Source organism: Mixophyes fleayi, chromosome 9 (genome assembly GCF_038048845.1).
Source record: "Mixophyes fleayi isolate aMixFle1 chromosome 9, aMixFle1.hap1, whole genome shotgun sequence".
Lineage (NCBI taxonomy): Eukaryota > Metazoa > Chordata > Amphibia > Anura > Limnodynastidae > Mixophyes > Mixophyes fleayi.
In genome coordinates, this window is record NC_134410.1 from 25,197,360 (window position 1) to 25,224,404 (window position 27,045).

The 27,045-nt window shown below is 42.7% G+C and overlaps 3 protein-coding genes across 3 annotated transcripts in view; 1 reads left to right on the plus strand and 2 right to left on the minus strand.

The window, feature by feature from the left end:
- ACTMAP (actin maturation protease) overlaps positions 1–27,045 on the plus strand; it is a 125,757-nt gene that overhangs the window by 82,966 nt on the left and 15,746 nt on the right. The window lies entirely within an intron of this gene.
- Positions 8,777–11,814, minus strand: LOC142102273 (rho-related GTP-binding protein RhoU-like). The gene is made up of 3 exons (XM_075187022.1): positions 11,403–11,814; positions 10,654–10,712; positions 8,777–10,031 (listed from the first exon to the last, which is right to left on the minus strand). The coding sequence occupies exons 1-3, from the start codon at positions 11,797–11,799 to the stop codon at positions 9,579–9,581; spliced, it is 909 nt and encodes a 302-aa protein (XP_075043123.1). The 5' UTR covers positions 11,800–11,814; the 3' UTR covers positions 8,777–9,578.
- Positions 20,399–25,625, minus strand: MIA (MIA SH3 domain containing). The gene is made up of 4 exons (XM_075185969.1): positions 25,421–25,625; positions 22,576–22,709; positions 22,371–22,481; positions 20,399–20,630 (listed from the first exon to the last, which is right to left on the minus strand). Exons 1-4 carry the CDS (start codon positions 25,533–25,535, stop codon positions 20,607–20,609), a joined length of 384 nt encoding a protein of 127 aa, XP_075042070.1. The 5' UTR covers positions 25,536–25,625; the 3' UTR covers positions 20,399–20,606.

Here is a 27,045-nt window from a genome sequence, read left to right on the forward strand (position 1 = left end):
TCCTTCACCCAAACCAGCTGACATTACCGTAAGTTCCTTCACCCAAACCAGCTGACATTACTGTACCTTCCTTCAAGCAAACCAGCTGACATTACTGTACCTTCCTTCACCCAAACCAGCTGACATTACCGTAAGTTCCTTCACCCAAACCAGCTGACATTACTGTACCTTCCTTCAAGCAAACCAGCTGACATTACTGTACCTTCCTTCAAGCAAACCAGCTGACATTACTGTACCTTCTTTCAACCAACCAAACCAGCTGACATTACCATCCTTCCCTTCACCCGAACCTAATGACCACACCTTCCCTCCCTTCTATCCTGAATTGCCTAGCACTACCATTCCTCCCTTCACCCAAACCTGCTGGCATCACCATATCTCCTTTCACCCAAACCTTCTGGCACAACCATATATCCCTACACCCAAACCTGATGATGCTATTTTTCCTACCTGTTACTTTCTATTTTAACAACTAAAAGCTTGCCCAGCATTGACAGATACAGTGTGAGCTATGGAAGCACTGGCCATGGTGGGTGGATGTTTGTTGTATATGAACAACCTGGGATAAACTAAGAAGAGACTTTAGGCTGTTGTGTGTTTACACGCTCCTCATATCTCACAAATAAAAGTGGGACTATGAAATATGCAATTCTTCAGCTGAGTATATCTGCAGTAACCATAGATCAGGAGAATCTCTTGACCTCTGGTAGACTGTGTTTTGTGACTGACATATGCTGTGGCATTGGCTGACCCCAGTGAGCACTTAACCTAATCACTTGCCTCAGGCTCTGTACTTGAAAGGCGTCCTACCTGTCCTCCAGATGTGGGAAACTCTGACTTCATCTCATGGGAATTCCGTTGTCTTCTTTTTTTTTTTTTTTTTTTTTACATTTTCCACATTATATTTTCCACAATAAATTACATTTCTCCCTGTTATGTGGCTGTCAGAGTTTTTTTGGGTGTAGTTCTTATCTTACTAACCCACTGCTCTGTGTATAATCCATATGCACCCCCTCCTGTGTGTATAACACACACACTCTCACTGCTCTGTGTTTAATAAACATGCAGCTCCCTGTTCTGTAACTTCTGTATATAATAAACATACTCTGTGTATAATAACCATGCAGCCTCCTGTTCTGTGTATAAAACACGTATACCCCCTGCTCTATAATACCCATGCAGACCAGTTCTCTGTGCATGTTACACACACCCATTATGAAGCGGATTGTTTATTTGCTGTGCTTTAATTCAGTACATTACACTGGCTGTGTTGATAGCATGGTTCTCTTTATACAGGATGCATGTGTACATCCTGCCCTATGTCCACACAAAGTGACACACTCGGCCCTCACTTCTCTCCCTCCTCCTTATGTCACCTTTAACCCTTCCATAATAATATAAGTAATCAAATCTCTTTTTGGAAGCATTTAGAGGTTTCCTGTATCCTGAGTGTACCTTTCTTGGGCCACCCAGAATTGTCCTTCTGGGCAGGTAGATGGCAATTTGCCTTCCATTATCTAACTGCACCCTGCTGAATTGAAGTGTTAAACTGACTTCTGCAGCAACCTCCGATGTAGGAGACCTTTGCATGACTCAGGTGTACCATGAGCCAACCACACGCTGTACTGGTATATAACATAAACCAAACCAGTTCCTTCAAGCTGGCTTCTGTCCAGTATAAACACAATTAATCCTCAGCCGATCAGTGACCTTCCCACCTCAGTGCCGAGAAAACCTCAGGACAATCATATCCCAAAATAACTACCATTTCTTGAAGGGGAAGCGGTATGATTTATTAGTTCTCTACATAAAACAGACAGTTTACAAACTTCTTTTTCGAAGACACAATGCACCATATCTGGAGAACATTTTTAGGTTTGCAGACAACCAGAAAGCATGAAGAACACATAGACACGTGCTTCCTCCTACAGTCACTGTGAGGAGCACCGCTAAACAATGTATTGAGGAGGGTAGAGCTAACGGCAGTGAGGCGTAACCTTTTTATTTAATCACCAGTTACATTTCTGAGATTGTTTGAGGGTAGCTCTTGTAGTCAAATGTACTATCTTGGTCACACTGGGGGTACCATAGAAATGTTTTATGTTGTTTTTTTCTACTCTTAGTCTGTGCATAATAGTGACAATACTTTCTCTTTAAGCTGGAAATTGAGTGGGGTTCAATAAGTTAAAGTGTAATACTTAATATTACTTACCTGGGTTTACCCTGCCTCACAATCTGTCAGGATCCCAAATGTTTCTAATCGTCCATCAACGATCATCTAAATTCCCCTGTGTCTGGCCTGTTTTAAACAGGTAGTGGTATTGTCAAAGCCCCTTAGACTTTCAATTCATGCGACTAGGTTTTTCTGGGAGGAGGGGCCTTGACAACACACAGTTTGTTTGAAGAAAGGCCCAGCTTGGCAGCGGCCAGGAACACTTGAACTGAGATAATTAATATTAGTTTTTAACTTATTAAGCTAAATGCAAAGCTGAATATTTCGTTTTGGGTGGTTATCATTTATCTGTAAAAAATACTATGGGCAACATGGTGGCTTAGTAGCTAGCACTTCTGCCTCACACTGCCAGGGTCATGAATTCAATTCCCGACCATGGCCTTATCTGTGTGGAGTTTGTATGTTCTCCACGTGTTTGTGTGGGTTTCCTCCGGGTGCTTCGGTTTCCTCCCACACTCCAAAAAAAACATACTGGTAGGTCAAGTTGGCTGCTATTGAAATTGACCCTAGTCTCTCTCTGTCCGTGTGTGTGTGTGTGTGTGTGTGTGTGTGTGTGTGTGTGTATATTAGGGAATTTAGACTGTAAGCTCCAATGGGGCAGGGACTGATGTGAATGAGTTCTCTGTACAGCGCTGCGGAATCAGTGGAGCTATATAAATAAATGGTGATGATGATGAAATACTATGTGGTACAAAATATATGGTATTTTGGAGTAAAGACACAACTAGATGGGAGATCTCCACAGCATTAACTTTAAGGATTAATTGTATGAGCATGACTGCTATATTCCTTTGTTAACCCAACATATGTAAAAGTTCTGCTCCATATTCAGCTCTACAACCCCCAAGAGAGGAGGCCCATGTGCTATATATAGTCCAGCTGTGCAATTATATTATTATATGCTGACACAGCTTCCTCCAGGCCCCAGGCACATGCTCTCCTGGAGAGGGTCGTCAAAGCTCTGTTTGCACACTTCCCTGTGTCTGGAGGATGTTAACGGGATGAGGGCATGACCAAGTAAACGTCCGGAGACCCTCACCATTCCCTCAAGGGGAGGGGGGGCTCATCTTACAAAACCTCCTTTCACAACAGTGTCATAAGTAGTGAAGTCCATTACAGCACTGTATTGCTTTGGGTGATCTGTTATGACAAGTCACGTGAACGATCGCTGTGTTCGATGACTAGGTCACACATGACTTCCAGTAACAGTAGACATATTTTCACTTATGTGAAACCACTTGTATTAATTAATGGAACTAGGAATGTGTCATTTCAACATAAACAGAAATAACTGATACTATCTCATTGCTACAGTTGCATTTCACTCGCATAATTTTCCAGTTTGTATGCCTTACACATCACAAGAATATGGTTCATTTCTGTATCTTCAAATGTGGGGCCTGATTCATTAAGGATCTTAACTTAAGAAAATTCTTATTTAAGTCTCCTGGACAAAACCATTTTACAATGCAAGGGGTGCAAATTAGTATTCTGCTTTGCACATAAGTTAAATACTGACTGTTTTTTCATGTAGCACACAAAAACTTGATAGCTTATTTGTACACTGAAATTTAAAGTTGATATTTGTGTGCTACATGAAAAACAGACAGTATTTAACTTATGTGCAAAACAGAATACTAATTTGCACCCCTTGCATTGCATTGTAATATGGTTTTGTCCAGGAGACTTAAATAAGAATTTTCTTAAGTTAAGATCCTTAATGAATCGGGCCCGTGGTGTGTAAGTATAAAGCTTGGTACACACTACACAGTTTTCATCCAATAATCGGCTAAATCAGCTGACATACGACTGCTCGTTCAAAAGTTGGGTCAGTGTGTGTAGTGACACGATGGGGCAGGGACACGATGGTCGAAAGTCTGCCCAAACGGACGATTGTGGCCTCATTTGATTGGACGTACAGTTTAATATTTTCGTTCCTATCTCGTTTCCGTTGTGTAGTGTGTATAAACTTCCGACCGATACACAACAGTGAGTACGAAATTACAGTCATTACTCACGACAACATGGCTGTAAAAAGTCGCTAAAGGGACGTCCGCTCTTCCCTTTATCGTCCTAAACAAGGCTAGTGTGTATGCAGTCCATGGACCGAGTGATCGGAACATCGATCGCATGTAAAATCGCTCGGCATAAAAAGTTGGTCGAAATTTCTGTAGTGTGTACCCAGCGTTAGCTGGGCCAGTTCCTATTGGTATGTGTTAGAGTTGTCTTGAGTTAATGTTTTACCTAGGCACAGTGGGTGCAGCCATCTGATAGGCTGAAGCAATGTGTTAATGAGAATGCCTACATTCACCAGGAACCAGTGACATCAACCAGGAACCTCTCACCAAGTGGTTTAAACAATGACCTGATGCCACTTATGAAGTGCAAGTGACATCACAGCCCAGCACCACTCTCAGCCTATCACCGACACAAAGGAAGTACACAGGGTGCGCCCAATTAAGTTATTATACACATCCCACTTCCACATTGTCTGCCAGTGAGGAAGGGTGTGTGGTTAATTTAAATCCTTAGGGCATCCGACACTCAGTACAGAGGTGACGGGGGAAAAAATATGTGAGACACAATGACTCATACAGTGTCTTAGGTGCTTGATAATGCTAGCGCTCTAGTGATCACCTTAAGTCATCCAATGGTAGCGCCTGCCCTGGCTGCGGTCTGTTTCTGCAGATGGCGAGTCGAACAGGATGAATTGTCCTCTATGAAGATGCACCTACGGGCGACAATGACTTTTATAGGTGCTCAAGTAGCAGCTGAGCTCAGCTCAAACTTGGCATACCACAGGCACTGAAAAGTGCCATCTGTGCACAGCTCACAGGTGTTGTCCACTGTCAGTACTGTTATTTCTAGCTTTGTATACACCATCCATCAACTTTTACTGAATACTATGCTGTATCTTTGTCCTTCTGTGCTTTTCCACTGTTTGTTAATATCAGCCGGCAGTTTGGTTTTTTTATGCACTGGGATCTGATACACTTCTCCTGTGCTATATGTGTTGCATAGAGCTTTGTATTGTGTCCTAGGGCAAAGACAATGACCCTGCCTTATTATAGAACTAAAGAGCACAGTAGATAGGACGCAAAAGCAACATAAAAAGACACAGGAGAGCGCGTACAAGCCAACACATTAAAGGGTGGGAAACCTACAGAATAATAAGAATAATAATTCCTTTTGTTGCCTTTTCCGATTGAATATAAATAAATAATAGGCATTTCCAGCTGTATTGGCAGCCTGTCCCCTCCGACAGATAAGCAGCTGTGTAGCAGTGAGCTCATGCACCCCTGCGGTGGTCAGTGACTGGTGCTGTATGCCAGGGACTCGTCTCTATTGTGTCTACTGACACCGTACTCCCGGCCCCCTCCGGCAGTGATGAGCTGGCACACGTGTGCTCTGGAGATTTAGGGATGGGTTTAGAACGTGCGTCATAATATTTAGTTTTCCAGGTACAGTATGTCACAGCCTTCCCACCCTTCACATACCTTCCATACAGAAGACCGGATCATGCTGTACAAATTGTGGAAGTTGTTGTCTGTTTCATGGAGGAATATTTCAATTTTAGTTTTCAACTAGATATTTATTTTACACTGTCTGAGAATTCAGACTGATCTAAGATTATGCAGATACAAGCTGGAAATGATCACACCACTCTGTATAATGATACCGAGTATCGGTACTGCAGGAATGATCACGTGTCTCTGTATAATGATAAGGAGTATCTATACACTGATAAGGATCACTCTGTTAGGTATAATACAGAGTATATGTGCACTGGAAATGATCACACCACTCTGTATAATGATACGGAGTATCGGTACTGCAGGAATGATCACGTGACTCTGTATAATGATACGGAGTATCGGTACTGCAGGAATGATCACGTGACTCTGTATAATGATACCGAGTATTGGTACTGCAGGAATGATCACGTGACTCTGTATAATGATACTGAGTATTGGTACTGCAGGAATGATCACGTGACTCTGTATAATGATACCGAGTATTGGTACTGCAGGAATGATCACGTGACTCTGTATAATGATACTGAGTATTGGTACTGCAGGAATGATCACGTGACTCTGTATAATGATACAGAGTATCGGTACTGCAGGAATGATCACGTGACTCTGTATAATGATACTGAGTATTGGTACTGCAGGAATTATCACGTGACTGTATAATGATACCGAGTATTGGTACTGCAGGAATGATCACGGGACTCTGTATAATGATACAGAGTATTGGTACTGCAGGAATGATCACGTGACTCTGTATAATGATACGGTGACGGTAAGGATAGTGTCACACCAGCCCCTTGAACATTAGCGTATTTTTCCGGCTAGAAAAACACTAGCATTCTCAGCGCTGAAAGTGCTCCATGCAGATCCATTGAAATGAATGGGAAATACTCTTCCCCTGTCAAACGATAACAATTAAAGAACCATACAATGTTTTATGAGCGTATTCGCTCCCATGTGACAGGGAATGACCATTCCCCATTCACCCCAAGCACTATCTTTTTAAGCGCTATGAACAGTACTTGTTTTCTAGCTGGGTAAGGGCCAATGTGACACCACCCTAACACATAACAGCAAAAAAATAAGTTAATGGGCTTGCTGGAAACAGCTGAGTGATCTTTGCCCAGTTCACTTCTCGGGAAGTCCCTGACTTTCTGTTTCTTCTTATCGCAGGCTCTTCATGAAGAGTTGGACAGGAGTCAGGTTTCTGTTGTTAAACATCTTCGACTTAGTCATTCTCTTATCTCTCGGGGTCAATAAATGGTCTTGGCAGCAGAAAATTGCACTATACCTGGTAGAGGACGTATTAGATAAACCTGATCCCGAAAGATCATTGTTCAATAAAACACAAAATACACACAATACATAAATCACCATCTGTACATACAAGACAGGTGAAACATTCTGTGTGGATCTAATTGAGGTTTATTTCCCCACTAAGGTCAGTCTCAGAGGGCACTATTAGAAAACAAGGTTACTTTCCGCTGAGGTGTAAGGAACAGATTTCTCAAAACCAATTGCTTATTTTATTTGAGTTGTAAGAACATACGTTAGCCCATATTTCCTCACACAGATTATACATTTCCTGCATTGTCCGCTTCCTATAAATAGACCTCCTAATTAAGAATAAGAGAAATACACGATGGTCTTTTACTATTGATGTCACTGTCCGTCTCCATGGTGAGGTGTCTAATCCCTGCAAAAGTAGGTCCTCACAGAGACTTGCTGTCTATATATAGAGTGTAGTAGCTGTAAGTCTCCATCATTACAGGTACAGTACATTAAGACACTGAGACATGTATGCAAACAAAGCACATTATTATATCATGACATGTATACACACAGTCCAGGTCCAGTACAGACACAACAGAAACATGTATAAACATACCTGCACACACACAGCCCAGGTCCAGTACAGACACTAATACATCATGACATGTACACACACAGTCCAGGTCCAGTACAGACACTACTACACCATGACATGTACACACACAGTCCAGTACAGACACTACTACACCATGACATGTACACACACAGTCCAGGTCCAGTACAGACACTACTACACCATGACATGTATACACACAGTCCAGGTCCAGTACAGACACTAATACATCATGACATGTACACACACAGTCCAGGTCCAGTACAGACACTACTACACCATGACATGTACACACACAGTCCAGGTCCAGTACAGACACTACTACACCATGACATGTACACACACAGTCCAGTACAGACACTACTACACCATGACATGTACACACACAGTCCAGTACAGACACTACTACACCATGACATGTACACACACAGTCCAGGTCCAGTACAGACACTACTACACCATGACATGTATACACACAGCACAGGTCCAGTACAGACACTACTACACCATGACATGTATACACACAGCCCAGTACAGACACTACTACACCATGACATGTACACACACAGTCCAGGTGCAGTACAGACACTACTACACCATGACATGTATACACACAGCCCAGGTCCAGTACAGACACTACTACACCATGGCATGTATACACACAGCCCAGTACAGACACTACTACACCATGGCATGTATACACACAGCCCAGTACAGACACTACTACACCATGACATGTATACACACAGCCCAGTACAGACACTACTACACCATGACATGTATACACACAGCCCAGTACAGACACTACTACACCATGACATGTATACACACAGCCCAGTACAGACACTACTATACCATGACATGTATACACACAGCCCAGGTGCAGTACAGACACTACTACACCATAACATGTACACACACTGCACAGTACAGACTATATCTCCCCTTTAATCTGTTTCTCTTATCTATAGATCCTTAGTGTTATGGAGTAGTGGTGGAGGAAGTGTTAGAAGTATAGACTCACTGCTAACTTTTCAGAATGCCATGACCTTTAACAGTGGACTTTTTATCCAGCCAAGTGTGGGATGTGTTGGGTTACGGTTTGAGAAAAGACCAGACGATATATTTAATAAAAGTGATTTTATTTGCAAACAGAATCACATGAAATGAGAATGTGTGTCCCAAACAAAAGCTTGTAAAGCGTTATCACTGAGACGGATACGAGTCTGGTGTGTTATGGCTAGGGGTGACAGTGCACTGATGGTTAAGAAATCGGGCTGCTTACATCAAGCTTGGGCAAAATGCAGCTCCTACAAGTCCCCTCATCCCCTCTGAGCCAGAGATTGGCATGGCAGGTTGGGACTTGTAGTTCCACAACAGCTGGCAAACTACAGGTTGCCAAAAACATGATTTAAGGGCTGTTTGAAGATTGAAGCAGCCCGAGTCATCCCCTCACTCACAAACACAGGTGTCCATGCTAATACATAGTATTACAATATCCACATGTTTCACACTTCTTAAAACAGAAGCTATATTTGGAATTCAGCTACCACTGTAAGGTAGCAAATCAAAGCAATCATTATATTAATTTTGTACAGGCACCATCCCGGTCACCAAGATTCATTCTGACACATTCCAGCCTGGAATATTATCCAGTGTAAACATAGGTGCAAATTGGATGTATCCCTTTGAGAATAAGTGTCAGAATGTCGTTATATATAGGTTAATCTACCACCCAGGTACAGTGTCTCCCAGGGGCTATGCATTGCATTTAGTCAGTATTGTGCCCCATTCACAGTCTTAACTCCGCGTACACTAGGGATTTAAGCATATTGGTCCAGGAAGATGAACGATTGGAGTGCTAGCTCTTTGGATAAGGCACTTAGCTGGCACTGTGTTTGCCCCATATAATGGAGGCGGCCGGTTCTTACACGCACACATACTTTTTCCACCAAGCTTTAGACAAAGTCTTCATCTTGCTAGCAGTGGCTGCCATCTTCCTCTCCCGCTGGCTTCTAAGGTCAGAGTAACGGAGGCCTGAAAGAATGGCCGTGTCAAAGACTTCTTTCAGATTCTTTTGCGTAAGAGCAGAGCATTCAACATAAGCAACAGCCCCAATTTTCTCAGCTAGGGCCCTGGCAGAAGAGTTGGCCACAGGTTTTTCCCGATACCGTGCCAGCTGGATCAAGATTTTAACGTCCTCCCGAAGGTCACACTGTGTGCCCACTAAAACAAGCGGCACATTGGGACAGTGGCCCTGGATCTCGGAGACCCACTTTTCTGATATGTTCTGGAAAGAAGACGGGCTTACAACACTAAAACACAAGATGACAACGTCTGTTTTGGGGTAACAGAAGTGACGCAGCTTGTCAAATTCATCCTGAGAAAGAAGGAAAAATATGTTTACACGTGTGTACACAGCAAGACAACAAGCACACACACAGTCAGAGGGGAGGGACAACTGTGAGGCCTGGAGACTGTTCCTCCCCCTGCAGGGTGACATAGACAGAAAGGAGCGAAGGGATAATGGAGTCTGCTCTTTTTACTACAGGGTGACACAGAATTAAGCTCTGCGACATTGAGCCTGCACCTCCTACTGCAGGGTGACACACGACAGAGAGAATGATGACATGCAGAGTCTTGCCTGTCGCCCCCTTCCCGCAGGGCAACACAGAGGGCAGCTAAGTGGTATTGAGTGGGTCCCTTCTACTGCTGGGTGACAAAGACAGAAGAGATCTATGAGATATGCAGTCTGCCCCTCCCACTGCAGGGTGGCACAGAAGGGAGCTGTATGAAATGTAGGGTGACACAGACAGAGAAGGAAGCAGAGACATAGCGACTGTTCCTCCCTCACATTGCAGGTTGATACAATGGCACAGCAAGAAAAGCTGTATATGATATGTCTGTACCTCCCTCATTGCAGGGAAACAAGGGATCTATGCTGTTCTCACTACTATAACATGACATTTCCAGGTTGACGTACAATCCGATTAAGCACCTACCTGTCCTGCAGTGTCACACAGTTGCAGCTTCACGGGAGTATTTTCCACTTGCACCAAAGCTGCAGAAAAGATTATACAGAATTAGCCACTTATATCAGATAAGAACCCCCCATCCTGCGGATCAGACCGTCCTGTATTCCTGGACTGGGGCTATATGTACACTGAAATGTAATGTCACTTTATTTGGTCTATGGAGGAGCAGACAGAACATGACCTTTATCACAGTGGACTACAATACAATAATCTGCACAACTCGGAAAAACATTAAGTAAAAATAGAGTTGTGCAACATTAGAGGCACAATATCTCTTATTCAAGAAATATAATTATTCTATGTATAACAACATGATCTAGAAGACAGGTGACACGCAACAGCCACCTACAGAAGTTACGTCAAGTAATATAAGATCTGGCCCAAACCTGTTACTGGGGAAAAAAAAAAGGAGTTAGCCCTTAAGACTTATACATTCCTGGATGTTAAATCGCAGAGAGTAACAAGAATCACCCCAGGGGTGTCCTAGAATATCCGAATATCAGATACTTTTCATGAATAACAAGTAAATCCTGTGCAATCAGCCACAACCTGATATACATTGGAATACAGGTAAAGCGAGACATGAAGTCAGTGGTCACAGCAGAGAGGGTCTTGGGTAGGTTATGACCCCCAACTATACAGCATAACAGAACAAAGCTGGAGATTATAATGTATATCGCCCCAAATAAGGTAGATTGTCTCATAAGTGATCTTACCTGAGAAGTCATCAAAGGCAGTAGGGATGTAGCGAGTGGGGTAACCATTGGTGGTGTAGCTGACCAGAAGACTGGTCTTGCCCACTGCACCGTCTCCCAGTAGCACGCATTTCAGACTCCTTTCTTGACAACCAGCTGGTGGTAGAGGTTTAGGCTTGTGAGGTGGCACAGGGGGTGCAAAATGTGAGGTGTATTCCATGGACAACTCTTGGGGGGGCATTGTCCTCTGGACTGAGGGTGTGAACCTTGCCGGATCTCCACAGGTTTGCTGATCAGCACAGGAGAAATCACTTTTTAAAATCCTTTTGCCCTCCCTCTTTGTGCGAGACACCCCCTTCACTCCCGGGAACTCTGCAGGCAGAGGGCTGGGATCAGGAGAGGGAGGAGCTGCAGACATGCTAGGATAATCAATGTGGAGAGATGGGGAAGGTCTAAGGGATATGAGGTAGTGGGGGAGGATGGAGGGACAGGGAGGATGGAGGGCTCTGGGTGGCTGGGACTGTGATCTGTTCCTCTCAGAGCAAACTTCTGCATAGAAGTGAAATACAGGAATTCTGCCTTGTAAAGTCCTCTCTCACTCCAGTAACCACTGCTTGCTCTAAACTGAGGGACTGATTTGGGAATGAAAGAGTTAAAGGTTCCTACTCATGAAAGCTCCACCCTGGAGAGCTGTACTCAGAATCTGCTGTTCCTGTCCTGCACAATGGATTTTCCTAACAAGTTCAGATTTTAACTCTCTTGTTCCCAGATCTTGGCTAATAGGGAGAATTATAGAAAGCTGATCCTGGTCCACAGAGCTTACACTCTAGTAACACAACACAGTAGTCCTGATCTACAGAGTTAACACTATTATACAGAGGGAATGAAGAATCTAAAGGTACCCAAAGTCCACTTACAATAAGTTAGATTTGCCACATTGCTCCCACATTGTAGATCTCCGCACCTGCACGCCTGTAGGCATTGATGGAGATTGCAGAATACAGACCAGACCTGTACCCTTGCTGGGGAGAAGCCCACACTTGTCGGCTGTCAGTCACATCTACGGCAGTCACTAGCCCTATAGATGATGTCATCTTTGTGCCTTTCTACCAGCGTCGCCGCATTCTTATAAGCCAACATGATTGTCTGCCAGTGTTTGTTTCTCGATTGTGATCGCTGTACAGTTTTGTTCTTATGGCAATTCATTTTTACGGCTCACAGCGCATGTTTGAGATTCATCATTTGCATTCGCGGTTTTCATTAAATAAAAGAGTTGTATTAAAAAAAAACTTGCAATCAATTTAGGCTACAGCATGGCCGAACTGGCTCGCCTTGCCTGAAATTAGCTCAATATTTTTTTTAGTCAATTTAAAGGTCGAGAGGTTTGAGCACATTTTTAAGCTTTTCATCTGATTCAACCGGCCAGATCTAGAAACACTTTGAAAACAATGTGGACATGTTTAACCAGCGCTCATCATGTGGAAGCCCCATCAGGATTCATATTCCCACATTGGTAATAAACACTCTAGGTGTGAATAGTGTCACTTTACCAGGCCTGTACTTTCCCTGCCTCTTACCCCCGCTGATTCCACACACCTAGCAGCTGTTTGTCTGTCTGTCCCTAAGGAACCCGAGCCCACCCAGCACGTCCTTCTCCAAACACTCTGTTCTAGATCAAACACTCAGCGCTCTACCTCCTAATAGAGGCCTATGCTTCAACTTTCAATGGAGTGAGGCCCTGGCCCACTCCCTCCTTCACTCTGGCCGTATATATGAGCAGAATGTTCTACTATTACTGTGAAAATGTTTTCTTCTTCTATGTACGGTTCAGCAAACACTGTGTTTCATTGTTCTGTTTCTAATTAGTAATGTACAGCCTTTAACTTTACTGTTACTAATTATTATTATTGTTAATAAGTACAACATGGTTCCAATTGATAATGACTTTATTACTCAGTAATAGATAACCAGCTCTCAGAAAGAGGATGACAACACCTGCTCTCATCCCAACGTAGTTTAGAATCAAACTAGGGCTGATAAGTAGGGTAATAAAACCTATAACTGGCATATGCGACGTTTTCTTTACGTGCAGTCTATGTATTTGAGTTTTGTATGTTCTAGATTCAGTCTTTCAATTCCTTTCCTTATTACCATCTCTTTCTTTCCTGGGGGCAATTTCACAGATCTACAACTACATTTACACAAGACTGCTTTTATAGTCCTATAGTCCTATAGTGGGCAGCACGGTGGCTCAGTGGTTAGCACTTCTGCCTCACAGCGCTGGGGTCATGAGTTCAATTCCCAACCATGGCCTTATCTGTGTGGAGTTTGTATGTTCTCCCCGTGTTTGCGTGGTTTTCCTCCAGGTGCTCCAGTTTCCTCCCATAATCCCAAAAAAAACCATACTAGTATGTTAATTGGCTGCTATCAAAATTGACCCTAGTTTTTCTCTCTCTCTGTCTGTGTCTGTATGTTAGGGAATTTAGACTGTGAGCTCCAATGGGGCAGGGACTGATGTGAATGAGTTATCTGTACAGCGCTGCGGAATCAGTGGCGCTATATAAATAAATGATGATGATGACGACTGCTTTTATAGTCCTAACCCTGAAACCATATTTGTGACATCTCCTCCAAATCTTGTTTGCCATATGAGAAGTTGTGATTTCCTCTGCACTGCTCCTATGCCATAGCATAGCAGGCTTCGGCAATGTGTGTGTTTCCAGATGCTGTGGTACTACAAACCCCAGCATACCCATGGAGTTATAGCAAATGCAGACCCAACTTTTTTTTTTAGATTTGTAGCTTTTTAGAGCACAGAGACCCCTTCATCAGACAAGTTTACAAATGAATGACTGAGAAAAGGCACAATATTTAAGAGCTGTACATATTTCTTGATGTAACAGCTCTTAAATATTGTGCCTTTTTTTCAGTCATTCATTTATAAACTTGCCTGATAAAGGGGCCTCTGTGCCCTGAAAGCTAGCAAATATATAAAAAAAAAATTGGTTAGCCAATAAAGGTATCACTCCTATAATACTTTTGTCTTTTTTGACTTAAAAGTATTTAACATCACATAGATTCTTCTGGCTAACACGGTACTGCAATAATAATAAAAAAACAATTTTTTGCTTCGCAAATGCAGTCGTTGAAATCTTGAAGAAAAGCATCTGCTGCCACCTTGTGGCAGTAATAGCGCATCACACTGTCACAGTTAGGTACTTGACCTAAATTATGTGATAATAAGACATACAATATTTCACCCACTGACACAGAATGCAGCAGTTCCCACCAGCAATATGGTCACTAGTATTTCACAAATATTACAGATATACAAATTGTTTATGGTAGTCATAATCCAGAAAGAGATTTGTGACCGATTAGTCCGAATGGGGGTGGGGAGTTTGATGATAGCCCAGAAGTGAAACAGAAGTCCCGAGGAGACTAGCTGCAGTGTGAGGTTATATCAGAGTGCAGGTACCCTGACCTGCATGTGAGGCCAGTATAAGAGCGTGAGTGCACACTCAGAGGGACACTTGGAGAGTCACCTCTTTGGCGCTACAGAATTTGCTGGCCCTATATAAATGTTGGTGATGATGCTGTTGATTTACCTGCCCATACATGCGAGTCCTTGGATGGGAGGCTGCAATGAGCGGTGCAGGGATTGAGGGTGCCAGACCCCCTTAGAGTGCCAGCTCCCGTGGTGCCCTCCAACATGTGAGATTGTTATAGCACCCCTGGTAAATGCATATGGATAGAACAAGTTGCCCTCTGAAAAATGTGACACTAGTAAAAATGTTGGTGGGACATGAAAAGTAGGTATGAGGTCTAATATTTATGCGATTGGCAGAGCCGTAACTTAAAATTCTAGCGCCTGGGGCGAGAAAGTCAAATGCCGCCCCCCTAGCCCTCAATTTTAACCAAATGAACCTAAAATATTCCTAAACTGTGCCCCCTTTCAGCGTTGCGCCCTGGGCGGTCGCCCCTGTCGCACAGTCCTAGTTACGGCCCTGGCGATTGGACGTTCTCACCATCGGGACCATCTCCACCCTGTCTCATATCTGCACCTGCTTTGTCAACCTCATTTCCATAACTGTTTATTGAGAGCAACAACACAAAAACATCCCTAACAGAGACATAGCATCAGCATACAGAAAGCTTAGTGGATTGGTCTGTATACATATCCATAAGGTGAACAATAGACTGATAGGCAGGAGATAGGCAAACAATGTCAACTTCATTTCCCTCAGATCCCACCTGCGTACTAAACACCCCTCTCCCCCTGTTCTTCCCGCCTAGTCTTCCCTTGTTCCCACTCTGTCCTCATCCTATTTTTATGCGTGATTTGTTATTCACTCTGTCCCGCACTGCAGAGTTTTGTGTCTCCTTAGAGAATGAACAATGATGAAGATATTCATCTGCACAGAGTGCAGGCAGTAATTCTGTGCGCTGAGTTTATATTGAGTAGAATGTAGTTACTCCATTGTCTGTAGACAGGTATACTTTGTCAAGCATCTGAGCTTTGAAGGGGCTCCCAAAAACTTCCTTTAACCCATGCTCCTGGTTACATTACTTCAGTCATTCAGAGCCTAATTTACAATACAACATGCTTATTTTGAGCCCTTGTAATTACATTATAATGAACTAACACTTAGCACCCTTGTGTAAATGAGCCTGTTAGACCTGGGCTTAAAACTCCTATATCAAATGGCAGGAAAGCTTTCAGCTAAGGCTCGTTCACACAGGTGACTGATCTTGTGTAAAAGTTGTGCGGATCAATGATCATGGGCAATTTGTGGTCAGTTCACATGGCCATTTACATCTGTGTGAACAGACCATGCAGTTACTATAGGGTCATTAATCACACAATTCTCCTCCTCATGTAGCATACAACATATATGCATGGGCTTTCTCACTGTTAATTATTGGCCAATTACCGTAAATATTTTCCTGATCCTTCCTGATGGAGAAACAACTTTTTTTTTAGGGTCCTTTACATGATATTATATGACCGTAGGTACATCAGTGATGTGGCCCCCAACCTTCAAAAGGTCGGCAATACTCTTAATTGCAGTAATAAAAACACCTAAAAATACCTCTGCACCCCTAATACACTGACTGCAAAATTCCCTTACATGCCCTCAGACCCACACATGCCCTCAGACCCACACATGTCCTCAGGCCCACACATGTGCTCAGACCCACACATGTCCTCAGGCCCACACATGTGCTCAGACCCACACATGTCCTCAGGCCCACACATGTGCTCAGACCCACACATGTCCTCATGACCATACATGCCCTCAGACCCACATATGTTCTCAGGACCATACATGTCCTCAGACCCACACATGCCCTCAGACCCACACATGCCCTCAGACCCAGACATGCCCTCAGACCCACACATGTCCTCAGACCCACACATGCCCTCAGGACCACACATGCCCTCAGACCCAGACATGCCCTCAGACCCACACATGTCCTCAGACCCACACATGTCCTCAGGACCACACATGCCCTCAGACCCACACATGCCCTCAGACCCACACATGCCCTCAGGACCACACATGCCCTCAGACCCACACATGTTCTCAGGACCATGCATGTCCTCAGACCCACACATGTTCTCAGGACCACACATGTCCTCAGACCCACACATGTTCTCAGGACCATGCATGTCCTCAGACCCACACATGCCCTCAGGACCACACATGCCCTCAGACCCACACATGCCCTCAGGACCACACATGCCCTCAGGACCACACATGCCCTCAGACCCACACATGTTCTCAGGACCATGCATGTCCTCAGACCCACACATGCCCTCAGGACCACACATGCCCTCAGACCCACACATGTTCTCAGGACCATGCATGTCCTCAGACCCACACATGCCCTCAGGACCACACATGCCCTCAGACCCACACATGCCCTCAGGACCACACATGCCCTCAGACCCACACATGTCCTCAGACCCACACATGCCCTCAGACCCACACATGTTCTCAGGACCATGCATGTCCTCAGACCCACACATGTCCTCAGACCCACACATGTTCTCAGGACCATGCATGTCCTCAGACCCACACATGCCCTCAGGACCACACATGCCCTCAGACCCACACATGCCCTCAGGACCACACATGCCCTCAGACCCACACATGTCCTCAGACCCACACATGTCCTCAGGACCACACATGTCGTCAGACCCACACATTTTCTCAGGACCATACATGTCCTCAGACCCACACATGTCCTCAGACTCACACATGTCCTCAGCATCACACATGTCCTCAGCACCACACATGTGTCTTCAGAGCCCACAAGAACTCCAAAACTCCCCCATTTAGCCCCATATGTCGCACAGACCCCCCCCCCCCAAAAGCCTCCAGCCCGAGGGAGTACCAGTGACCAACCATAACTAGTATAATAACCTAACTTGCTACACTAATTAAATAGTTAATTTAAACAAATTTTATTAATGACATCATAAGAATGTCTTGCCCTCAGGCCAGAGCCCACAGAGGAAGGAGGGAGATCACACGGTGTAGAGTACACTGCACTCCCCCCTCCTCTTCTGATGTGACCTCCCTGTGATGCACAAGCCGTTTGCCCCCATCTATGTGCAGTACTTATACACACTTCACTTCTGAACTTCCTAGTCCCAGCACATACCAGGAGACTGGAGTCTTTGTGAAGGATTTTTTTAGAAAAAATAAGTAATATTTTTACTTCTGAAACATGGAGTTAAAGCATAAATCTCACATTAGTCCACTGTATACACTGTATACCCAACTTTCAGTCTTGTCTAGCATGGTGTCAGCCATGCACAAGACATTTATGGGAACCTATGCCCAGGAAAACACTGTGCTGTCCATAATAGCCAATCTGATTCATACTGTTCGTTTTTGGAGGTTACAAAATGAAAGAAAACGTCCTAGTAACACCACCTGAGCACCTGTTTTTATTAACAACCTGGTACTTTAACTTGGTTAGGAAATTCTTTTTTCTTTCTGCATATGAAAAAAATCTGCATTATGCCCACACGCTGGGCCACCAAGAGCGTTTAAGGGTCTGCCAGTGTTGGCTATAGGAGTGCCAACTGCTTCTACTCTACTGAAATGGTGATGTATGTAAATAATACTGTATAATAACAATAATCTTTGTATTAGGGTTGACGATAGAACTCTACTGCTACTGAAAATGTCAATATAACACAAAACAGTATACGCAGTAAGAAGATATAGAGAATCAGCCTTTTCCTCTCTTGCCAGCAGAGCTGAATGTTTGCTACCAACCAAACGGAATCATATCAACTTTACAGATAGAAGAGAACTGATATGATGCATATTACACTTGTAGATTGTGCATTGTTTTAAGTGCTGGGATATAATACTGCAGTTTGTGGCACCATCCAGTGGTGAAAATGAGGTACTACATGTCATACTTGGATGTGACATGTCTGAAGCTGTTGAGAGGGATTCTCTGATTTCCCTGTCACACACACTTATTTTCCATTTGACTTAACTAATAGTCTGTTTAAAATTAGAAAGAGTCAATGACTGTTTATTAAACTGGCAGCCCTAACATTAGTCAATGTAATATGTGAGGATACCATACCTGGAAATATGGCAATAATCTGTATATTTCAATTCTTTCATAAAACTGAGAATGGCAGCTGTCAAATTTCTCTTCAAATAAACTTTATTTAATATTATTTGACAATGTTTACATACTTACCTGTTCCATCTCTTTGTCCAACTAATCAATGCAAGAATGTCCATAATACATATGTAATTATGTATGGTATTGCTCTTGCTCCTTATGCTTAATTGTCACTTGTTCACATTAGATGTTCATCATCATCATCTTTTATTTATATAGCGCCAACATATTCCGTAGCGCTTTACAATTGGGGACAAACATAGTAAACGGACAAAGAGGTGAGAAGGCCCTGCTCGCAAGCTTACAATCTATGGGACAATGGGAGTTTGACACATGAGGTAAAGTCTACATTTTGCATTTCGCCCCAGCCAGACTGCAAAGGTAAAAGTGACTCGTAAGCTAAATTATCCTGTTACACAGCAATGTTGGTCAAGGGGTAGTTGTGTAACGGGTGGTAATAAGGTAATGTAGTGAGTTCAAGAGGGTGGTTGAAGAATATTAAAAGCTCGTCTGAAGAGGTGGGTTTTCAGAGAACGCCTGAAAGTTAGTAGACTAGAGGAGAGTCTTATTGTGCGAGGGAGAGAATTCCATAGAGTGGATGCAGCCCGAAAAAAGTCCTGTAAGCGGGAATGGGAGGATGTAATGAGGGTGGATGAGAGAAGCAGATCTTGTGTAGAACGGCGTTGCCGAGTTGGGAGATATTTTTAAGACAAGAGAGGAGATGTATGTTGGTGTAGCTTTGTAGGTTAGTAAAAGTATTTTATATTGGATTCTGTAGAAAACAGACAACCAGTGTAGAGACATACAGAGTGATTCAACAGAGGAGTAACGATTTGCAAGGAGAGTCAATTTTGCAGCTGCGTGCAAAATAGATTGTAGGGGTTTGAGTCTGTTTTGGGGAAGACCAGTAAGGAGGGAATTGCAATAGTCAATGCGGGAGATGATAAGTGCATGAATTAAGGTTTTTGCAGTGTTTTGTGTGAGATATGTGCGAAATCTGGAAATGTTTTTTTAGATGTATATAACATTTAGATTTAGATATAGAGTCAATGTGGGGAACAAAGCATAGGTGTGAGTCGAGGATTACACCTAGGCAGCGAGCTTGTGGGGTGGGATTTATGGTCATGTTAGTGTTACAGCATCACAGCACAGGGTGTAACCCCTCCACAAATTCATCATTGTGACCACTCCTTTGTCCCTTCCCTTGTGTGGCCTGATTATATAATAAAGCACAAATGTCAGGTAAGTTCTGGGTCTCTTGGCTGGAAATAGTTTTCACTGTTTAATTTAAGATTCGTTGTAGGTTTGCACCAGTGACTCACTTTAAATAAAATAATTTCACTATTGATTAAAGGTTTTTGTTTTTTTCTTCATTTAATATATAGCTAGCATTTACATAAGCATATGTTGTACATAGTATATCATGAAGAGAAAGCAGCGTATATGCAAATAAAAAGTCTTATTTTCTGCTCAGATGTTTCGATCCAGTTGCAGCCTGTAATGTAGGACCCAGTAAGCTCCACGGCATATGGTGTGCAGAACATTGTCACAGGGGAGGGGAGGTCAGTGACACATGAAATCCCATTGCTGAAATAAAGAATACAAGCGATACTTATATCATGGCTACAAAATATGAAAACATGATCATGTATTTCTACATTCAGCTTCTATCTCTGCAATATTGCTTAGATGACCAAATCCTAAAATGTAATGTAAGAGTAGAAAGAATATTACTGTATGTACTTGACTTCCTGTTAAGAAGAAATCTCAACGTGATAGTTCTGAAGTAATGCCATCATCCTGTGCTTGAAAAGTTAGTAATATATATATATATATATATATATATATATATATATAGTAACGCCACTCTGTGTTTGGAAAGTTAGTAGCACAACGGAAGCTGTTGACAGTTAGCCTGTACATATGATAACACGTGGCCTAAAATTCACTGAGAATTGAATCAATGATTTAAAATGATGCTCTAAGTCAGCTTCCCCCAGCTACTGAAAACATATATATATATATATATATATATATATATATATATAAAGACAGTGGTCAGCTCTGTACAATTTATCATGTCAGCTGAGGGAAAGAGTTGCACAGAGGCATTGGGGGCCAAGTAATGGCTAATTAAAGCAGTGTTCACATTCACACTTTTAATCAAGCAGGTAGATATCAAATAGCAGGGAACGGATGTGTTAACGAATACTAGGAAATAAAATCTCAGACCTAAGCAGACTTCTCCAGCGTTTGAAGGTCATGTAACTATATGAGCTGTTTGTCACCTGATCAGTCTGTAGCTATGTAATAAACAGGCTCTGCATACTTGTCTGAGGCTGGGTACACCCTACAGTGTTATCAGACGATTATCGGACCAATCAAACGATAAACGAACGGTCGGCCTGATATTTCATTGGTGTGTTCACCGCAACGATGAGTGATTATCACACCAAAGAACATCGTATCATTTTATTTGATTTTATAAATGGACTAAAAATCTCTATAAAGGATGGAACGATGTTTGCCAAATCCTGCAGTGTGTATGCCCTCATGAACAGCAGTGTCGGCAGATCTCTATGGAGTGTGCCGAGTCACAATCTTTTCAGCCGATGGTTATGACAGATGAAGAGCACAGATCATGTAAAATAGTGTAAGTGTGTACACAAGGATCGGCTGCTGATTGGGACTTTTTATTCCCAGTCGTTGGTTAAATCATTAACTATATCGTATCAGGATACATTGTACAGCTTCATTTATCTTGAAAGTGTTCCACGACAGAATACGCCATCGCCATCACCTAGACATGAGAATGACCTAGAGAGCTGGACTGACCACAAGGCGACCTAAACTCTCACCTAAGATCCAGTAATGGTATAACATGGGGTGCTGTGCTGGCACAGTGGGATCACATGATGAGTGACATCAGATAACCCAGGAAGTGGCCCAGAGCTGCTGTATTGAGGCCAAAGATTTAGGGTGTTTTACGTTTAATCAGTTCCATTGTAAAATAATTCTGAGTATCCACTATGGACTAAGATTGAGACTAATGTATATTTGTGGGCAAATAAGATACATTTTGACCACGTTCAAAGAAGATACCATCTGCATCACATTTATTACTGCGCTTACACTTGTGATTCAGGTGAGCCAACACATTTATTCACGTTGAAATTGACATTCAACATACAGAGGGCACTATATACACCCTTTTTCAATATTTGCCATATTGTTGAAAGTGCATTGGGGGAGTTCTAGTCTAGGGCTCCATTTGGGCATGATATCACTGCATATTATATACTATAACCAACTCGGCATTGTACTTACGTCTGTTTTGACATCCACTTTTCCTGGCATCAGATAATGTTCTTCTTGCACAATGGAGCTGGGAAAATACCCCAGCCTGGCTGTATACTCACCATAGTCATCTCCTTGTACCTACAGCGAGACAACACAGCACTGATTAGTTGTTATATATATATATATATATATATATATATATATTACTATGTAGTAGTGCCTCCATACTTACACTGCCCAACCAGAACAGCCGCCCGCGGCCCTTTAACTTGGAGTAAATGTACAGTGTTTGCCCGCGTCTGACGGGGATGAAGCGGCAGTCTGGGGGGCTGTAATCAGACAGTGCCACCGCCATAGAGATGGGATCTGTTCATGGGAAATAAAGTGTTAATCTTATATGTAATAATGGTGCCCTCTCCTGATGTTACAGTGTGCACAGTATATACTACATGATCACATGTACAATTGTACAATCTGCTGCATTCGGGGTATAAGACGAATAAAAAACATGTCTTCAGCGCCTGGGATAGCAGTACAAAGAACTGTACTAGAAACAGGTCAAGACTTCTGTTTCTGGTTCTTTTGTATAAAGAGTTTTATATCATTATAACAAAAGAGTAGCAAAATATCTAAGTATGATACATTTGACATATTGAGCATGAGCAAAAAAGAGATGACTTAATTATGGTTGTTCTAACAGCATCATCATCATCACCATTTATTTATATAGCGCCACTGATTCCGCAGCGCTGTACAGAGAACTCATTCACATCAGTCCCTGCCCCATTGGAGCTTACAGTCTAAATCCCCTAACATACACACAGAGAGACTAGGGTCAATTTTGATAGCAGCCAATAAACCTACTAGTATGTTTTTGGAGTGTGGGAGGAAACAGGAGCACCCAGAGGAAACCCACGCAAACACACATAGTGATATGATTGTCTTCAAATACTGCGCTATCAAAATATTCAAACTTCTGCAACCAAAGATCTTTCCATTAAGATATTTTATGTGCCGTACACTTACCAATAATTGTAATATCTGTGTCTAATGTGTACGGACCGATCCTTCCACCGGACCCGAGAGTAGAGCGAAAGGTCATCGTTCAGTTTGGAGACAAATATAGGTGGACAAGTCGCATGAAATGTTGCCATTTGGCGCTCAGGTTCAGTGACCGTGTCACTTCCAGCTTGACCAGAGCTTAATATATCAAGATTGAACTTTATCTGCCATCAACATCCTGTTTGTATTTCCTTGGTGTCAGACACACAACACAACACTGTCCTAAAGGTCGGGTTTCCAGTCAAATATTATCTACAGGTTATTAATGGTCAAATAGTTGTTTTCTGAGTGGAAAAAGCAATGACACCTTTAATATTTCTGAAATTAGCAAAGCTGTTTCCATGGGCCAAAAATATTATTATTATTATTATTAGCTTTGGACAATGAACTGCCAACATATTCTGTAATGAGGTACAAACAGGGAGACTGATGGAACATACATTGATAACAATGGGCCTGATTCATTAAGGATCTTAACTTGAGAAACTTCTTATTTCAGTCTCCTGGACAAAACCATGTTACAATGCAAGGGGTGCAAATTAGTATTCTGTTTTGCACATAAGTTAAATACTGACTGTTTTTTAATATAGCACACAAATACTTGGTAGCTTATTTGTACACTGAAATTTAAAGCTGATATTTGTGTGCTACATGAAAAAACAGTCAGTATTTAACTTATGTGCAAAACAGAATACTAATTTGCACCCCTTGCATTGTAACATGGTTTTGTCCAGGAGACTGAAATAAGAAGTTTCTCAAGTTAAGATCCTTAATGAATCAGGCCCAATATCATTATTATTGTCATTGATTTGTCAGGTGCCACAGGACATACATAAAACAGGACATACACGGTAGACAAAATAAATACAGTAATGAAAATAAAGGATAGAGATGAGAGAGCTTGCAGTCTAGTGGGAAAAGGGCACAGCTGAGATAGGAGGAGAGAATGTGATTGTGGGACAATTGTGAGGGTTTATCAGTGTGAGTAGTAGACCTGGCAGTAGGGTAGGTTCTAATATAGAGTTGGGTTTTCAAAGAGTGTATTGAGATGTGAAGCTGGGGGAGAGTCTGATCAGGTCAGGTAGGGATTTCTATAATTGGGTAGTGGCATGGCAGTGGTCTGGCAACGGGAGTGAGGGGTGATCATTAGAGGTGAGGCGAGATGCAGGTCAGAGGTAGATCTAAGAGGTCTTAATGGAGAGGATCTTGAGATGATATTTGATATGTTTGAAGGAGTGGTGCTTTATGATTGCTTTGTAGGTAAGGGTGAGTGATGTAAATTGGAATCTGGAGGACACAGGGAGCCAATGCAGGGATTTGCAGAGTGATGTGACAAATGTAGAGCGGTGATAGAGGAAGCTCAGTTTTGACATTTTGAGACAGATTGAAGTGGGTGAGAGGAATGCCAGATAGAAGGACTTGCAGTAGTCCAGGCAGGAGATGATAAGATAACGGATAAGAGTTTTGGTTGCATCTTGGTTAATAAAAAGGCATATTCTAGCAATATTTTGAAGGTGGAGGAGAGAGGACTGGGAGAGAGACTGGAGGTGATGAATAAAGCAGAGGGCGGAGTATAGTGTAATACCAACAACAGGTTTGGGAGGCAATTGCTTAATATGAGAGGGGGAGGAATGGAGCGAAGATGTTAAGTTCTGTTTTGGATGTGTTAAGCTTTAGGTATTGTACAATACAACAATATACATGGAAACAAAAAGAAGACTTTGATGTTAATGCTTATGATATTATTATTGCTTCTATCAACATCTTTGTAAGGAGTTAGGGTTATTTACTAACATTGCAACCTTGCACTTAAACCACAGCAACCAATCAGCAATTAACTTTTATCTGACTACTGCGGGTTAGAAAATGAAACCAAACGTCTGATTGGTTGCTGTGTGTTTAGTGCAGGTTCGCACTAAACCTGCACTAAAGCAGTTTTTGAACAACCTAGCCCTTAGAGTAGTCTACATTGCTATTATGAGTATTATATTTCTCATCAGCTCTAAAGTACTTACGGCTGCACTCCTCATCCGCACATAGCTTCCTGTCCGCCAACTTGGGCATCTTCCGGCTTCCTCCAACCAGTCCGAGTAGGACACAGAGGACCAGACATGACAGCCCCTGATACATGACTGTGTGTCTCTGCTAACCGTGGACACTGGATGCCCAACTGCCCAGCACCAGCACTATCACTTGGAGCTCAGTAACCTGCTTCACGTCACCTCCCCACTTGGTTTTTCTATTTCAAAATGTACAAATTGACAAGTGAGCCAAGAGGGAAGGGAGCATGTGACTGTTAACTGGGAGAAAGAGAATTCTGGCTTATGTGCTGAAAATCTTATTAATGAGCACATTTTTGGCTTATTTGCACTGTAATTAACCTCCTTTCCCGCTGTTTACCTTTCTACAGCCTGGGCTCTGTTCTGTTTGGGCAGATTGTCTCCATTACCGCAGACATGTCAAGTTACTGCTAAGAAAAACATAAGACGATCTTAAGCTGGGGCTCATTATGATGATCATCCTGGGTCACCATGATAATTGATTACAATTTCCTCCTACAGAGGCTCCTGTAGTTAAGCTCATAATATGATAGATTGAGGTTTTTGATGTGACTTAATTACGATAAACTTATGTTGCCCTGGTGCCCCCCATGGGCCTGTTCCCCAAACCAGGCCACCAATACCACAGTATACCATAAAGCTTGTACCTTGTTCTAATTTTGCTTAATATGTTAGATATTAAGGATGTTATTTTTACATTAAACAGGAATGGGGGTGGGGGTAAAGGACACACAGCACAGCCCAGGGTGATAATTAGAAGTTATCACACTCAGCTTTGTATACCTCTTTCCCCTAGATCTCTTCACTATCACCCAATCACTTCTGATGGCTGCTGTAAAAGCAGACCCTTCATTAGTGTAGAAAGTAGATCTCAATCCTGCTGGATAGTATGAAGAGCCTAGACCAGGTGACTAGTGTAATATGAAGAGCTTAGACCAGGTGACTAGTGTAATATGCAGAGCCCTGGTCAGGTGACTAGTGTAATATGTGGATCCCAGTTCAGGTGGCTAGATTCCAGTTCAGACCTTATCACTCACCTGTCCCACCGGGTTGGGTACGAATTTACGGTCCTTAACAGACCGACACTTAATTTAACAACCAAAAATGACTGATTCTCCACCTGGAAGCCAATAATTACTAGAGACATTTTGGATACTCTATATAACCTATTGTTACTTAAGGAACTCCACCCAAAACTGTAAATCTAGGATGGTGATCACTAAATTACTATTAAATCCTAAGTTACTTCTGTTTCACTGTTCTCCAGATCTCCCCTGAAGCATCCAATGGTCCTACACTGCTCTTCTATATACTACCAATCAAGCTGGCAGTGGTGTTGTCCATGACCCTCCTCTGTGTATATACCATTCAGATACATTGGAAACTACATATGGGAGGAGCATCAACAACTCCACTCTGTTTAAATAAGACAACTGGTAGAACTATACAGAAGAGCAGCATGGGGACATTGGGGGCTACAGTGAATTGCTGCCTGGGTTCTATCTGTTGCGGTCTAGGCCTGAGGACATGTGCGATCTGGGCCAGTGCAGTAATGACACGGCCATGTCATGTGCAGTCTT

Coding starts and splice junctions, on each gene's coding strand:
- LOC142102273 (XM_075187022.1), bottom strand. CDS start 11,799: ATGTCTGCAGCTCCTCCCTCTCCTGATCCCAGCCCTCTGCCTGCAGAG. Junction 10,713..11,402: donor TGCCTTTGATGACTTCTCAG/GTAAGATCACTT, acceptor TCTTTTCTGCAG/CTTTGGTGCAAGTGGAAAAT. Junction 10,032..10,653: donor TGTGTGACACTGCAGGACAG/GTAGGTGCTTAA, acceptor CTTCTTTCTCAG/GATGAATTTGACAAGCTGCG.
- MIA (XM_075185969.1), bottom strand. CDS start 25,535: ATGTATCAGGGGCTGTCATGTCTGGTCCTCTGTGTCCTACTCGGACTG. Junction 22,710..25,420: donor TGCGGATGAGGAGTGCAGCC/GTAAGTACTTTA, acceptor TCCCATGAACAG/ATCCCATCTCTATGGCGGTG. Junction 22,482..22,575: donor GGCTGTTCTGGTTGGGCAGT/GTAAGTATGGAG, acceptor GTCTCGCTGTAG/GTACAAGGAGATGACTATGG.